General features: G+C 58.7%; 1 protein-coding gene across 1 annotated transcript; it reads right to left on the reverse strand.

Annotated features, from left to right (window-relative positions):
* Positions 1-280: 280 nt before the first annotated feature.
* On the reverse strand, positions 281-12502 carry GUCY2D (guanylate cyclase 2D, retinal; the record flags this gene model as incomplete). Its single annotated transcript, XM_082678913.1, has 18 exons — positions 281-374; positions 508-593; positions 707-801; positions 900-998; positions 1298-1472; positions 1708-1900; positions 1996-2159; positions 2670-2818; positions 3421-3570; positions 4112-4268; positions 4367-4573; positions 5940-6020; positions 7571-7672; positions 8075-8177; positions 8441-8525; positions 9108-9459; positions 11373-11677; positions 11761-12502. The coding sequence occupies 18 exons, from the start codon at positions 12500-12502 to the stop codon at positions 281-283; spliced, it is 3339 nt and encodes a 1112-aa protein (XP_082535039.1).
* Positions 12503-12737: the final 235 nt, after the last annotated feature.

Consider the following 12737-nt stretch of genomic DNA (forward strand, 5'->3'; position numbering starts at 1 on the left):
TAGGTGAGAGTCATTCTCGAGTCTGGACTCCTGGCCCACTCCAGACCTACCGAACCAGGGTCCCTGTGGCTGGGAAATCCCTGGGTTTAGGAACCAGCCTGGGCTCACCAAGTCAGAGAAGGACGGGGACACCTGGCTTGAGTGGGACGTTCTGCAGGCAGGCAGGGCTAGGTCCTCAGGCTGGGGAAGAGGTGCCCGTCCTCCAGGAAGCATGTGTGTAGCCCCCGGGGTCTGTGGGGCGTGGGAGCCAAGGGGGCAGTACCTTGTCCCAGGCCCAGCCTCACTTTCCGGAAAACTGGCCCGGCCTCGCCTTCTCCAGCTTCTGGCGCCGCTCAGGCGGGATACTCTGCAAGCTGATGCCGTGGTTGCTGGCCCTGTGGCGAAGGGAGGGGCGGCCTCATGGAGGGAGGATAGGCAGTAGGAGGGTAGGGTCCAGTGCAGGGCAGGAGGGGAGGGAGGGCATGGAGGGACCAACTCGGTCATGGCGCGTAAAGGCCGGATCCTCACCCCGGTTGCAGGTCAGGCGGTTTGGGGATGGGCTTGTCGAAGCCGCGTCTGCCCACCAGCCAGTACGTTTCCTCGCAGCCCTTGCCCTGGGGAGACACGGGGGAGGGAAGGACTCAGGCGGACTGAGGTGAGGGCCGGTGGATCTCGAGGTCTCAGTGGAACCGGGCGTGGCGAGTTGCGTCTTCCAGCCCGGCCTCACCTTCAGCTCCGTGCGACCCCGCACCTCGGTCTGGAAGCCCTCGTTTAGGGCGCAGAGAATCTCCACGGTGCTCCGGTTCACGTGGATGCGGTAAGCTGGGACGGCAGGGGACACCGTGAGCTCAGAGGACACCGTGAGCTCAGGACACCCCTCCCGCGCCCCCTCCCCGCCCCTCCCTCCCCGTCACACTCACGCAGCCCGGTGGACTCCATGCGCGAGGCGGTGTTGACCGTGTCCCCAAACAGGCAGTACCGCGGCATGGTGAGGCCCACCACGCCCGCCACGCACGGGCCTGTGGAGACACGCTGCGTCGGTGGGCTGGCTGGCCTGCGCTGAAGCTGGCCTGCTGGCGGCTGGGTGGCACCTAGGGCTCCAGGGGGCCTTTAGCACTGCATAATCTCCACTGGCTTCCCAAAGAAACCCTCTCAAGCGTACCCTCCCAATTACAGTGCGGTGCCTGCTGTTAAAAGGTGGCTTCAAGACAAGTCCCCGCCCCCACCCACTCCACGAGTTTGCCTCCCATCTAGGAAACCTGGAGCCCGGCCCTAACGAGGGAGATGGGCTGGAGAGCCCGGGAAGGCGCGGAGTTACCCGAGTGCAGGCCGATGCGGATGCGCACGGGCACCTCGGGCATGTGCCGCATGCGGAAGGTGCCCACGGCACTGAGGATGTCCAGAGCCATGTTGGCGATCTCTGCTGCATGCCGCTGCCCGTTCCGTTGGGGCAGCCCTGAGGCCACCATATAGGCGTCCCCGATTGTCTCCACCTGAGGAGAGAATTCAGTACTGAGCACCCCGCCAATGCCAATGTCCCTTGTCGGGAGGCCTAAACTGGGGTGAGTGCAGAGATCCTGGGGAGCCTTCCAGCTGGGGGACTGAGCTGGGGACCGGCAGAGGAGAAAAGGGACAGGAGGGCTGGGAAAGAGGATCGTGCTGGTGACCTCGGGCAGGGGGGCGGGGGCCGGAGAAGCTGAAGGAGGGCTTGCCCCCTACACACCCCACCTTGTAGACATCATGGGAGCCGATGATGGCGTCAAAGAGCGTGTAGAGGTCATTGAGCAGGTCCACCACTTCGATGGGCTCACTCATGGCTGAGATGGTGGTGAAACCCACAATGTCACTGAAGTACAGTGTCACCTCCTCGAAATACTCGGGCTCCACAGGTGTCCCCATCTTCAGCGCCTCAGCCACAGACCTGGGGATGTCAGGTGGTGAGCTCACCTGGAGGCCGCCCCAGTCTGGCTGGATTCCAGCTGTCCTCCCCACCCACCTCTCCCCATAGGCACCCACGGAGGCAGCATCTGTGTGAGCAGCCGGTCTGTCTTCTGCTTTTCCAGCTCCAGCTCCTCAGTGCGCTCCCGGATCAGGTCCTCCAGGTTGCTGGAGTACTGCTCCAGCATCCGCAGCATCGAGTCAATGATGTTCATCTTCCGGCCCTTGTTGATGCTCTTGAACTAGTAGGAAGAGGAAGCTGGTGGGGCTGCTGAGGACCTGGCCCGCCATGCCCCTCTCATGGGGCTGTATTATTCCTGATCCTCCGCCCCCACCCCCTTTCATCTATACCCATCAAGCCCGTGCTGCCCTGTGCTGGGCACTGTGTTTTCACACGTTATTAGGAGGTCACCTGTTCTGTTAGCAACTGACAAGGCGCTGGAACCAGCCCAGTCTTTGGACTCCCAGGCCAAGGGTCCTTCTCCCTCACTAGGCCAAACACATACTCAATAAATGTCATTTGAATTGAATTAAATATTTCTCCCGCCCAGAGATCCATCTTCCACTCCAAAGGCCTCCACAGCCCCCATTCTAATTCTGTCCCCACCAAACCCTTAATCCTCAGACGACCCCTTAGGAAGTAGCCTGGAAGGTCAGAGATCCTGCCAGCTTGCCTTCCTGCAGCCTCCCCTCCCCCACCCCAAGTTGTTGGCAAACGGCCAGCCCAGTCCTTGCCCAGCCCAGCCCCTGACCAGCTCGAAGGTGCGGTCCATGGAGGGCCGAAGTTCCGGCTGCTCTGCCCAGCACTGTTTCATCAGCTGGATGCACTCCATGGGCGCCTGGTCCATGGACACCGAGGGCCGACACAGCGGAGGGGGGCTCTGTACCCTCTTCACCACTTCTGGAGGCATGAAGGGAACAAGAGAGGGGGTGTGCCGGAACAGAAGCCACCTCTGACTCTGGCCTGATTGTTGAAACTCAAGAGGAGGGGGCTGGAAGGGGAAGCTTCAGTAGGTGGGGAAGTGTAGTGTGGGAGGTGTTGCTGGGAGCAACAGGACCCTGAACCCTGGGGGCCAGGGGGCAGTAGGAGGGGCCAGGCAAAGAGACTGACATTTATTGCACATAAGACAAGTGAGGGTTAGAGTGATCGAGTAGCATGCTGTATCCTACACGTGATAATATAGATCTGAACCAGATCCGTCTGCTCTGTTTCCCCCTTCCCCCTATGGTGCTGCCTCCCTGGGGCCCCTAAGAACCAGAGAGGAGCTTGCTACCACCGTTGGGGCAGCAGGCTGGGTCCAGGGTCGGGACAGAGGAAACCACTGACGTCTGGGTGCTGGCCGCCCCTCCCATCCTGATGCTTGGCTCTCTACAGCCCTGACCCTTCAGAACTCAGCTCTAGGGAGTCCCACATAAGTTAAGTCTCAGCACCGAGCGAGGCTGGGTCTCTGCCTAACAGCAGGGTGTCTTTCTAGTCCAAAGGCCAGGCGAGGGCGGCCGTACCCTCGGGAGTCAGCTCCAGCATGGCGTAAGGGGCGCTGCGGCACACGACCTCTTGCATGATGATGCCCAGACTGAAGACGTCGCCGGCCAGCGTTCCCCGGCGCTCCAGGGCCGGGTCCCGAAGCAGCTCCGGGGCTGTCCATAGCTGGTCTGGGGTCGGGGAAGGGTGCGTGGGCACGCGGAGGGCCATAGAGGCGCTAGGGACAGACCCCCCCACACCCTCACCAGAAAGCCCAGGCTCGCACCCGCTCAACTCCCCAGCCTCAGTCTGGCCCTGCTGCCCGCAGTGATCCCCAGGAGAAACTACCAGAATCCCAGAGCAGGTCTCAGAAAGCCGGGCCCTCACAAATAGGACCCGCCCTTTAGACAAAGCGGTGCCGAGAGCAGACTAGGTCCCTTGGGCACAAGCCCCGCCCTTAGGCAAAGCCTCACTAGAAGCAGACCCCCCCCCAAAAGGGCAGGAGCTCCGCCCCTCAGGCACAAGTCCCGCCCCCTAACGACTCCCCGCCTCCCCAGTCATGGAGCCAGACCCCCTTCATCTCAGAGGTCACAAGATCTCCTCCGCGGCAGGAGTCCCGTCCGGTGGGTGTGGGATGGAGAGAGTGCGAGGGAAGGAGGAAAGGAGAGGGCCTTGAAACAACGGGGATGCGGGGGCTGCTCGGCCGCCCGGGAGGCAGCCGGGGAATCCTACCCTCCGCGCTGGGAGGCTCCGGTAACACCCTCTGCGCTTCCAGCAGTCGCCCATGACCGTGGTCGGTGACTTTAAGCACGAACCTCCCGTCCACCACGCAGTTCCGTGACTTCAGCCGCCCGTGGGCCACGCCTCGATGGTGCAGATACCTTATTCCCTGGAAGGAGTGGCGTCAGGGGCAGCCTCAGCCCACGCGGTTCCCCCCGCCGGCTCCTCCCCGCCGCAGCCCACCCGGTCCCACCCCGACACGCACACCTTGATGAGGTCCAGTAGGAGGGAGGACTTGAACATCCAGTCCAGCTTTATGTCTCTCTGAGCGAGGAGGTCTTGGAGGGAGCCACGGGCACAGTGCTCTGAGACCACAGCCAGCATCCCTTCCCCGGGGGCCGCGGCACCGCCAGCTCCCCCCGCCAGGAAGAGCCCCAGGTAGAGAGCCACGTTCTCATGCCGGAGCTCCCGGATCTGGGGGAGGGGGTGGGAATTAACAGGCATTTGCTGTTTTGGGAGCGAGGTGGGGAGGAGGCTGTTCTTCAGGTCTGTTTTTGATTGGAGGATGGGGTAAAAATGGTGAGTGGAGAGGTCTATAGGGAATGTAGGGGCTTCCTTCTACAGATACCTTCTCTCTCTAGGAAAGACAACACAGTCAAAGGCCACCGTGCAGACGCTGAACGTGGTGTTAACTTAAAGTTATGAATGAAAAGACAATTTTGCGCTGGCAAATCAGGACCCAGGCAGTTTCTGATTTATTAACCATAAGACTTTGAACTTCCTGGGTCTTAAGGGAAAACACGTCATGAAGGAAAAGCTCCTGGTACTCACCGGCCCCCACCCCCAACTTCTGATATAACCGTCCCTTGGGGGGAGAATCAGGCAGACACTGCAGTGCTTTCAAAAATCACCAGAAGTGGCTTATGCTGGTGACTCAGCCCAGGGCTGCTTTGCTTGTTACATCATTGTGCCAGATAGAGGCACCCCCCGCCCTGCCCCCCCCCCCGCCATGTTAAGGAAGAAGGACTAACTAGTTGAGCTGTGTCCCAGAGAAGCCAGCAACAAGGCCACACCCACTTGGTGGGACAGAGGCCCTCACAGTCTGGCTGGGAAAATGAGGGCTAGTGGGTGACTGGTGCCCTTTCTAGTTTTTCTTTGGTCCAACAAGGGGCTTCTTTTCATCTTAATGCCTGTTGTTAAACGGTGATTTAGTCCGTTGACAACTGGTAGCCCACTTAATGACTTAAGTCATTCTGCAGCTGTGACCAAGAGCTTGTGTGGAGGCATCCGGGAAGGAGGCCAGGCCAAGGCTGTATGGTGTTAGGGGTAAGAGGGGCACTAAGGTTGGAATGACCAGAATAAGCCAGTTTATAGCCTCCTTGCCAACTTTCCACGTCACTCAGTATGCACCAACTAGGCCATTCTGTGCAAGCAGCCTGACAGAACTGGAAACCCATTTATTTTCTAGCATTCACTCAACAAACATTCACTGGATGTCTCTAATGTTCCAGACACTGTGCTCGGTGCTGGAAATATTAATACAATGGAGGGGGAAGGGGAAAAGCCCTCACTCAGCTTACAGTGCAGGGAGGGAGGCAGATAAGAAATAAGCAAGCACACACAGGTGAACAATTACAAACCATGATCAACACCTCCAAGGAAAGAACTAGTGTTATAGGAGAGCACGATAAGAAACCTGCTTTAGAGAGGAGGGGACACTTCACTGAGAGCTCTTCGTCGTCCCTGCCACAGTGGGGTCTACTTGGACTCAGCTTCAAAGAGAAGGCAAGGAGGGAGGAAACGATGGCCACCTCACACCCCATCACAGGCCCACTCTCACCTTGGAGAAGGCCATCTTGGTCGCTGGGCGGATAGCTATGTGCTGTTCCCCCGGGAATTTCTTCAGCCAAACCCAGTCTCCCTGGAGCAGAGACAGGAGTAGGGAACTCTGTTTCTCAAAACTCCATGATGTGAGGAGCCGTAGAGAGCCCCTGTGTTTCCCTTGGCTCCCTGCCCCAGAACCCATCTTCCATGTGACAAAGAGCTTCAGGAACAAGGGGTATAACGTCTGCCAGCCCACTTCACAGCCAGCTGCGTGAGAGCCCGCCCGTGGGAAACAGAGACGCAGAGGCTGTCCTCACCACGCCAGATGCGCTCACCAACAGCCCTATTAAGTGAGCCATCACCACCACAAGTGTCATTGAAATCACAGCCCTCATCACCACCCGCTGCCATAAGAGAGCACTGTGGTGGGCGTCAAGGAGTCTGGGTAGATCACGCGTTATTACAGACTAACGGTGAAGGATAGACAGCTCCCCTGCAGGCTCTGGGCCTCACTGTCCTCAGCTGTCCGCAGGGCCAGTTCATGGGCGTGCGACCCATGCAGTCCCCCAGGGCCCCGTGCTCAGAAGGGCCTGAGCTTGGCTCAGTGATCTGCTGCTGTCATCCTGAATGAACAAAGGGCACCTCATTTTTATTTTGCCCTAGACCTTGCAGATTATGTAGTTGGCCTTGCCTGTTGATAAAGGATTTGGACTAGGAGGGAATTCTGGGGGTTTGGTACTGACCCCTAAAGAAGATTTGGAAATAAATGTGGAGACATTTTTAATTGTCACAAAAACTGGGGGCTGTGATCAGTGGACAGAGTCAGAGACAAGTGGCGCTAAACATTCTTCAAGGCATAGGGTCCTGCCCAAAACGACAATAGTGTTCTACTGGGAAATGGCTGCAATGGCCTCTAGGTGACATACTAGGAGTCTCTGCATTCTCTCCACGACATGACACCCAAGAGCTCTACATCTCCACTCCCTCTTCATTAGTGGAGCTCTCTCCCAGCGCTCTCTGAATCTGTTCTCATTATCTCCCACCCATCCCACCACATTCAGATCTGCTGACCCCGTGGTTAATGTCCTAATGCCCTTTTGTGACTTTCTTTTTCCCCTCTAAGTCTTGCTGCTCCAGAGTGTGATCTGATTGGGGTAGAAGTGCTGGCTGGGGCCAAGACATGGGTCTGGCTTGAGTCAGAGATTAGCTCAGTCTGGAAGCCCCTTCCTGAACAATCCAATCCTGGAAAAGTCCTCTTTGTGACCATGAGATCACTTCCCAGATGAACCTCTGTCTCAATCTCTCCAGGGAGGCCTGTGCCCTTCAGTAACCCAAAGGCTTGGAGCACTGAGGGGGAGGACGATGACCTCAGTGGCCTCTTCAGGCTACATGCTGGTCCCATCAAACTCCCCACCCTCAGGCCTCTAGTCTTTAGGCCACTGTGATTAGCCTTTGAAGAGCCCTCACCCGGATAATGGCTAAGGGAAAATCCCCCAGCAGGAAGGATTCCCAGATGCTCCCCTTTGAGGAGGAATCCATGAACTCTCCCTAGTTCCCATTCTGGGCTCCTACCCCCATTTCCTGGACTCCGCAAGATACGACGCAACTCCAGGAACGGAGCCCGGCCTGCCCGGGTCTCAGGCTCACCTCATAGAGGCCAATGTTGGTGTAATCCGGGCTCTGGCTGTGGATGCTGCGAACGTCTGACAAGCTGCGGGCGGCCAGACTCCATCGACTCCCCTGGGCCACCTGGAGGGTAGAGGTCAGTGCATGGGGTCAAAATATACTATGGGGTCAGAGTCCTGGGTTGAGGTCAGGCTTAAATCTGGGGATTAAAGAGGGGAAGGGAAGAAATCTTAGTTCGGGAAGGTGATAATGACATTACTTCCCAAGTACACGACACTTCAGAGCTTACAAAACAAACATATTCATTTTCTGTTGGAGCTTCACCCTATCCAAGGAAAGCGGTCAGGACAGGGGCTGTTATCCTCATTGCACACATGAGGGCGTTGATCCCAGCACTCAGACCTGGGATGGAGCGAAGGCAGAAACCAGGCCTTCCCAGGTGGGGGCTGGGGTGAGGGCTGGCCCAGGCAGGGGACCGAACATATAGGGGAGGACAGCTGGGTCCTGGCTCCCCTCCTCCCCTACCTTCCGAGAGCTGCTCCTCTGCGGGGGGAGGAAGGTGACGTCATCCAGAGTCAGGATGATCTTGTTGGGGCCGGAGACCATTTGGATGTGAAGTAGCCGGTGCCTGGTAGAGAAAGGAGGTCATCTTCGCAAAGGGGACCAAGGTCCATGAGAGGAAGCCAGTGGGGGAAAATGCTGGCTCAGGGGAGGGCAGTCATCCGCAAACCAGACCCCCCTGGGACTCCGCCAGCCCTCCAAGACTCCTTCCTTCTCCCCCTCTCCAAAAGACATCCTCCCTCCTTCTACTCTTGGGTGGGCCCAGCCTGCTGCACAGTTGCATTTCTGGCAGGTGGAGAGCCAAGCTCCTCTCCTACTTACCCTACTCACCTAAAATAATGGGCCAGGAAGGCCCCTGTCAGCCCCATCAAAACCACCAGGAGGAAGCCAATAAAGACGACGCCGGGCTCCACTCCTGGAGGGGCAGTGAGAGGAGAGATGCTGAGGACTGTAGCAGAGGGGAGGCATCCTCTCTAGCAGAGGTCCCCAGCCCCCGGGCCGCAGACCTATTAGGAACCCGGCCACACAGCAGGAGGTGAGCGGCGTGAGTGAGCGAAGCTTCATCTGCCGCTGCCCATAGCTGGCATCACCGCCTGAATACCCCCCCGCCCCACCCCAGTCCGTGGAAAAACTGTCGTCCACGAAACAGGTCCCTGCTGCCAAAAAGGTTAGGGACCGCTGCTCTCTAGGGAAGAATGTGGTCACGTCAAATCTTGGAGGCTCCAGAAAAGGGGGATGGGAGCCCATAACAGGATCTAGGGAAAGGTCATGGGGTCCTGCAAAGGGCGGGGCGGGGGGTGGTCTGGGAATGCTAGAAAGGTTCCAAGAGGGCTCCAGGGGCTCGGCAAGACAGGGGTCCTGCACAAGACAGGGGTCTCTGAGGAGGACCTGGAAGGGCCTCCAACAGGAGTTACAGGATGAGAGTTCACTCTCTTTCACCACTTTGTGGAGGGTTCATGGTCACTGTCCCAGTGTGGGCTGGGATGTTCGCCCTCACCTCCGTTGCAGATGACGTCTGGGTCGAACCAACACGAGGGGTCGGGCCCAGGCCCCCGTCCCCCTCTAGGAAAATGCACCGGGGTTCCGGCGGAGCGGAAGAAGCCCCGGGTGGGGTTCAGCACGTATGTGGTGAACAGCCGGTCCCCGGCTGCATCCGTGTCCAGCAGCACAAAGGAGGGCTCCTCGGCTCCTCCCAGGGCCCCACAGAAGCCGGGGACCTGGGCATCCCGGACGTGGCGGGCCACGGCTGCTCCGGACACCCAGCCGCCACCTGCAGCCGCCCGTGCTCGCGCCATGCCCCCGGCCAACAAGAAGACCGAGTCATAGATGGTGCCGAAGAGAGGGGATACCTGGGGAGGAAGGGTAGGGGGTTCAGGTTTCGGGGTCACGGCCCGTAAATAGACGGGGACTTACTGTCTCCGCTTATCCTTTCACTGGGCCCTTCGAGTCCTTCAAGCCCTGTGTGTTTTGACTGTTCACACCTCCTAGTTAGTGGTTCCATATCTCTCCTCATTGGCTCTCTCTTCCTCTCTCCCCAATTGTCTATCCCACCCCTTTTTACCACTGCCCTTTCCTCTTTTCAGTATTCTTACGCTCTTCTTATCACTTGTCACTTCTAACTCCAATACCTACATCTCCTCTCTTCCCTCTCCTTTTGGTTGCCCTGCATATATTTTTAAAATCATTACCTACCATTCATTGAAAGCCTTCTTTCTCGTCTTTTGGTTGGCTTCTATTTTCTATCTTTAGGTCTTTTCTTTTCCCCAAGGCAACCACCTGATCTCACGGAGCTTCTCTATTATTCCCAGTTCCCATCTCTCACAGCACCAGGCACTGTGTAGAGCACTAGGGATATATCAGGGTACAAGACAGAGTCCCTATGTCGAGGAATCTTTCCTCTGGTGGGGAGAGACAGACAGGGATGTTAATGCAGTGTAAGGAGTGAGGGGAGGGGTAACTGAGGGAGCTGAGGAGACAGAAAAGATGCCCAGCCCAGGCTGGGGGAGGAGGAAGAGGCTTCCAGAAGTGACCATCCCTCAGGGGACGAATCCGAAATATCTGGGGGAGTGTAGGGACAGGAGAGAGGGAACAGTACACCCAGTAGCACAGAAGCAAAAGAGAAGGTCACATCTGGGGAACCCAAAGTAGCTCGGTCTGGCTGAAGTTCAAGAAAGAAGGAAGAGAGAGGAAGACGTGAGACCTGATAAACCAAGTGAAGAGACCTGTGTCTATCCAGGGCAAGAGAAGCCACTGGGAGACTTTGGATGGGGGCGTGACGCAGTCAGATGTGTCAGATTTCTGAAGTTCACTCTGATTGCTGGGTGGAGAAGGGCCTGGGGTAGGTAAGCGTTGAAGCAGAGACCACTTGGGAGATTTTATTTGGGGATTTGGACCAGAGGTGCTGTGGCCTGAACCAGGGGTGTGACAGTGAGGATGGAGAAAGTAGATGGATTCAAATGACCTTTGGGAAGCATAAATGACAGAACTTGGTGTCTGGATGTTGGGGGAAGGGTTAGAGGAATCAAGGGTGACTCCCAGGGGTCTCACTTGGGCAGCTAGGTGGAAGGCTATGCTACTTACTGAGAACTGAAGAGGGTTTTCCCCACCATTTCCCCCACCTCTATTTTTCCCCACCTGTCCTCCATCCCACCTCACCACTGTTCTCAGGGAATCCTGGATATTAGCTGCTTGATGGGAATAAGCTGTGAATCTAGATGGTTATAGAAGCCCTTGCTCCACCTAGGGACCTTTCTGCTTCTCACAAGATGTAAGGCTCTCAAAAAGTTAAGACCACTAGGTGAAGCCCCAGAGGAAACACCTCCGAACTGGGCATGGAGGCTGGATCTGCATTCTCCCTCCTTCCTGCTCTCTTAAGAACACCGGTTGTTTAATACAGACTGTATGTCATGGCCGTGTTGGAAGTGGGTTTACTTTAAAGTAGACTGAAAAGATGCTGCAGTGCAGAGTTTGCTAGCGTTTGCTCCTCGGAGCTGACCTTGAGAGGTCTCATTGCCAGCTCTCTGGAAGCAATTCCAATACACAAAGCTGCTCCAAGCAAGGCCAGAGCCTTTACATCACCCAGGACATGCAGAGCTGCTGGTTATTCTCTCCCTGCTGGCCTCCTACTCCCTCCTATTGACTGCATCCTCCTCTCATTCCATCGACTCTATCCACTTCTCTTCCCATTGCCTCCAGCCTCCATCTCCCCTTTTTGGCTAGTCTCTGCTCTCTTCCCCTCTTCCCTCCTCCCTGGTCCCTCTACCTGCTGCAGATTGAGGTCAGGGGGCAGCTCCTGATGCTCTTGGGCCCTGCGCAGACTGTCCAGCACGCTGCCTCCCGGGGGACAGTGACGCGTGAGGGTGAGCACCGCATCGTGGGCCTTGCGAAGCTGTGAGTTGTTGGCGAGCACGGCCAAGGCGTCCGGGCCTGGAGACAAGGCGTAGTGCAGCGTGTCGAAGGGCAGGAAGACCAGGGACCCATCAGCCAAGCCCAGCTCCTCTGCAGCCTCCAGCAGGCAGCGCTGCTCCTCACCGCCCAGCAGGACCGAGTGCATCACCATGATCACTGCTGCGGACACAGAGGCTCCGCTCGGTGCTCTGTCCTTTTCTCGCTGGACGGCCGACCCCCCCGCATCCTGCAGGGGAGCCTACCTCTGACTCTGGGTCCACCTTGGACCCTCCTCAGGGCCTCCCGGGCTCCAGACAGGTCCGAGGGCTCCATAGAGGTCACCAGGGCAACGGGCAGACCCCGGGCCCTGAGCGCCGTGGAAAGTGCGCGTCCCGCCTCCACCCACAGGTCCTGGGGGGCGGTGACCACGGCCACGTGCGCCCAGCGGAACGCGCGCAGGAGGGCGTAGAGCGCATCCGCCGCGGGCGTCACCGCGGGAGCCGTGGTGCCCGCCGCCCGCATTCCGGGGCAGCCCCAGGGAACCAGGGCGATCCCCGCCTCTTGAGCTAGTAGCTCCGCCGGCCGGCAGGCTGCGGGGTTCACCGGCCCCACGAGGCCCGAGACGCGGGTGAGCGCGGAGGATACCGCCCCCAGGGAGCCCGGCGTCCGGCACGGCTCGGGCAGCAGCGCGACCTCGAAGCGGGGGCCGTCCTCCAGGGCAGCTTCGTGGTTCAGGCGGGCGGCGGCCAGGCGGGCGGCCAGGTCCGGGCGGGCACGGGCGAAGATGGGGTCGCAGGCCCAGGGGCCCAGCACCCCAACTGTGAACACAGCGGAGAGGGCGGGGCGCGGCAGGAGCAGCAGCGGCAGCAGCAGCAGCAGGGGGCGCAGCAGAGGCCGGGGCCGGGACGGCGTCCGGGGAAGGCCGGGCGGAGACGGAGCCTCCCGCGTGGGGGCGCAGAGCCCGGGATCCCGAAGCCCACCCGCGAGGAGGGCGCGGGCGGTCATTGCCGGCTTCTGAGAGCATAAACAGAGCAGCATGAGAGGACGCGACCCCCAGGGCTCTCTTAGGGCTCTCCGCAACCCCCAAGGTTCTCAAAGCCCAATTAACCCACGGCTTGTCTATGCTTCCACACCCGCCTCCGCGGGCTTGGACGACTATATGGGGTCAGGGGCATAGCCTGGAAGCACCCCCTTTCCCCCCCGTTTTGCTCTGCTTCCCGCTCCCCCTTGTCTGCCCCTC

Source organism: Grampus griseus (genome assembly GCF_964374135.1).
Source record: "Grampus griseus genome assembly, chromosome: 20".
NCBI lineage: Eukaryota > Metazoa > Chordata > Mammalia > Artiodactyla > Delphinidae > Grampus > Grampus griseus.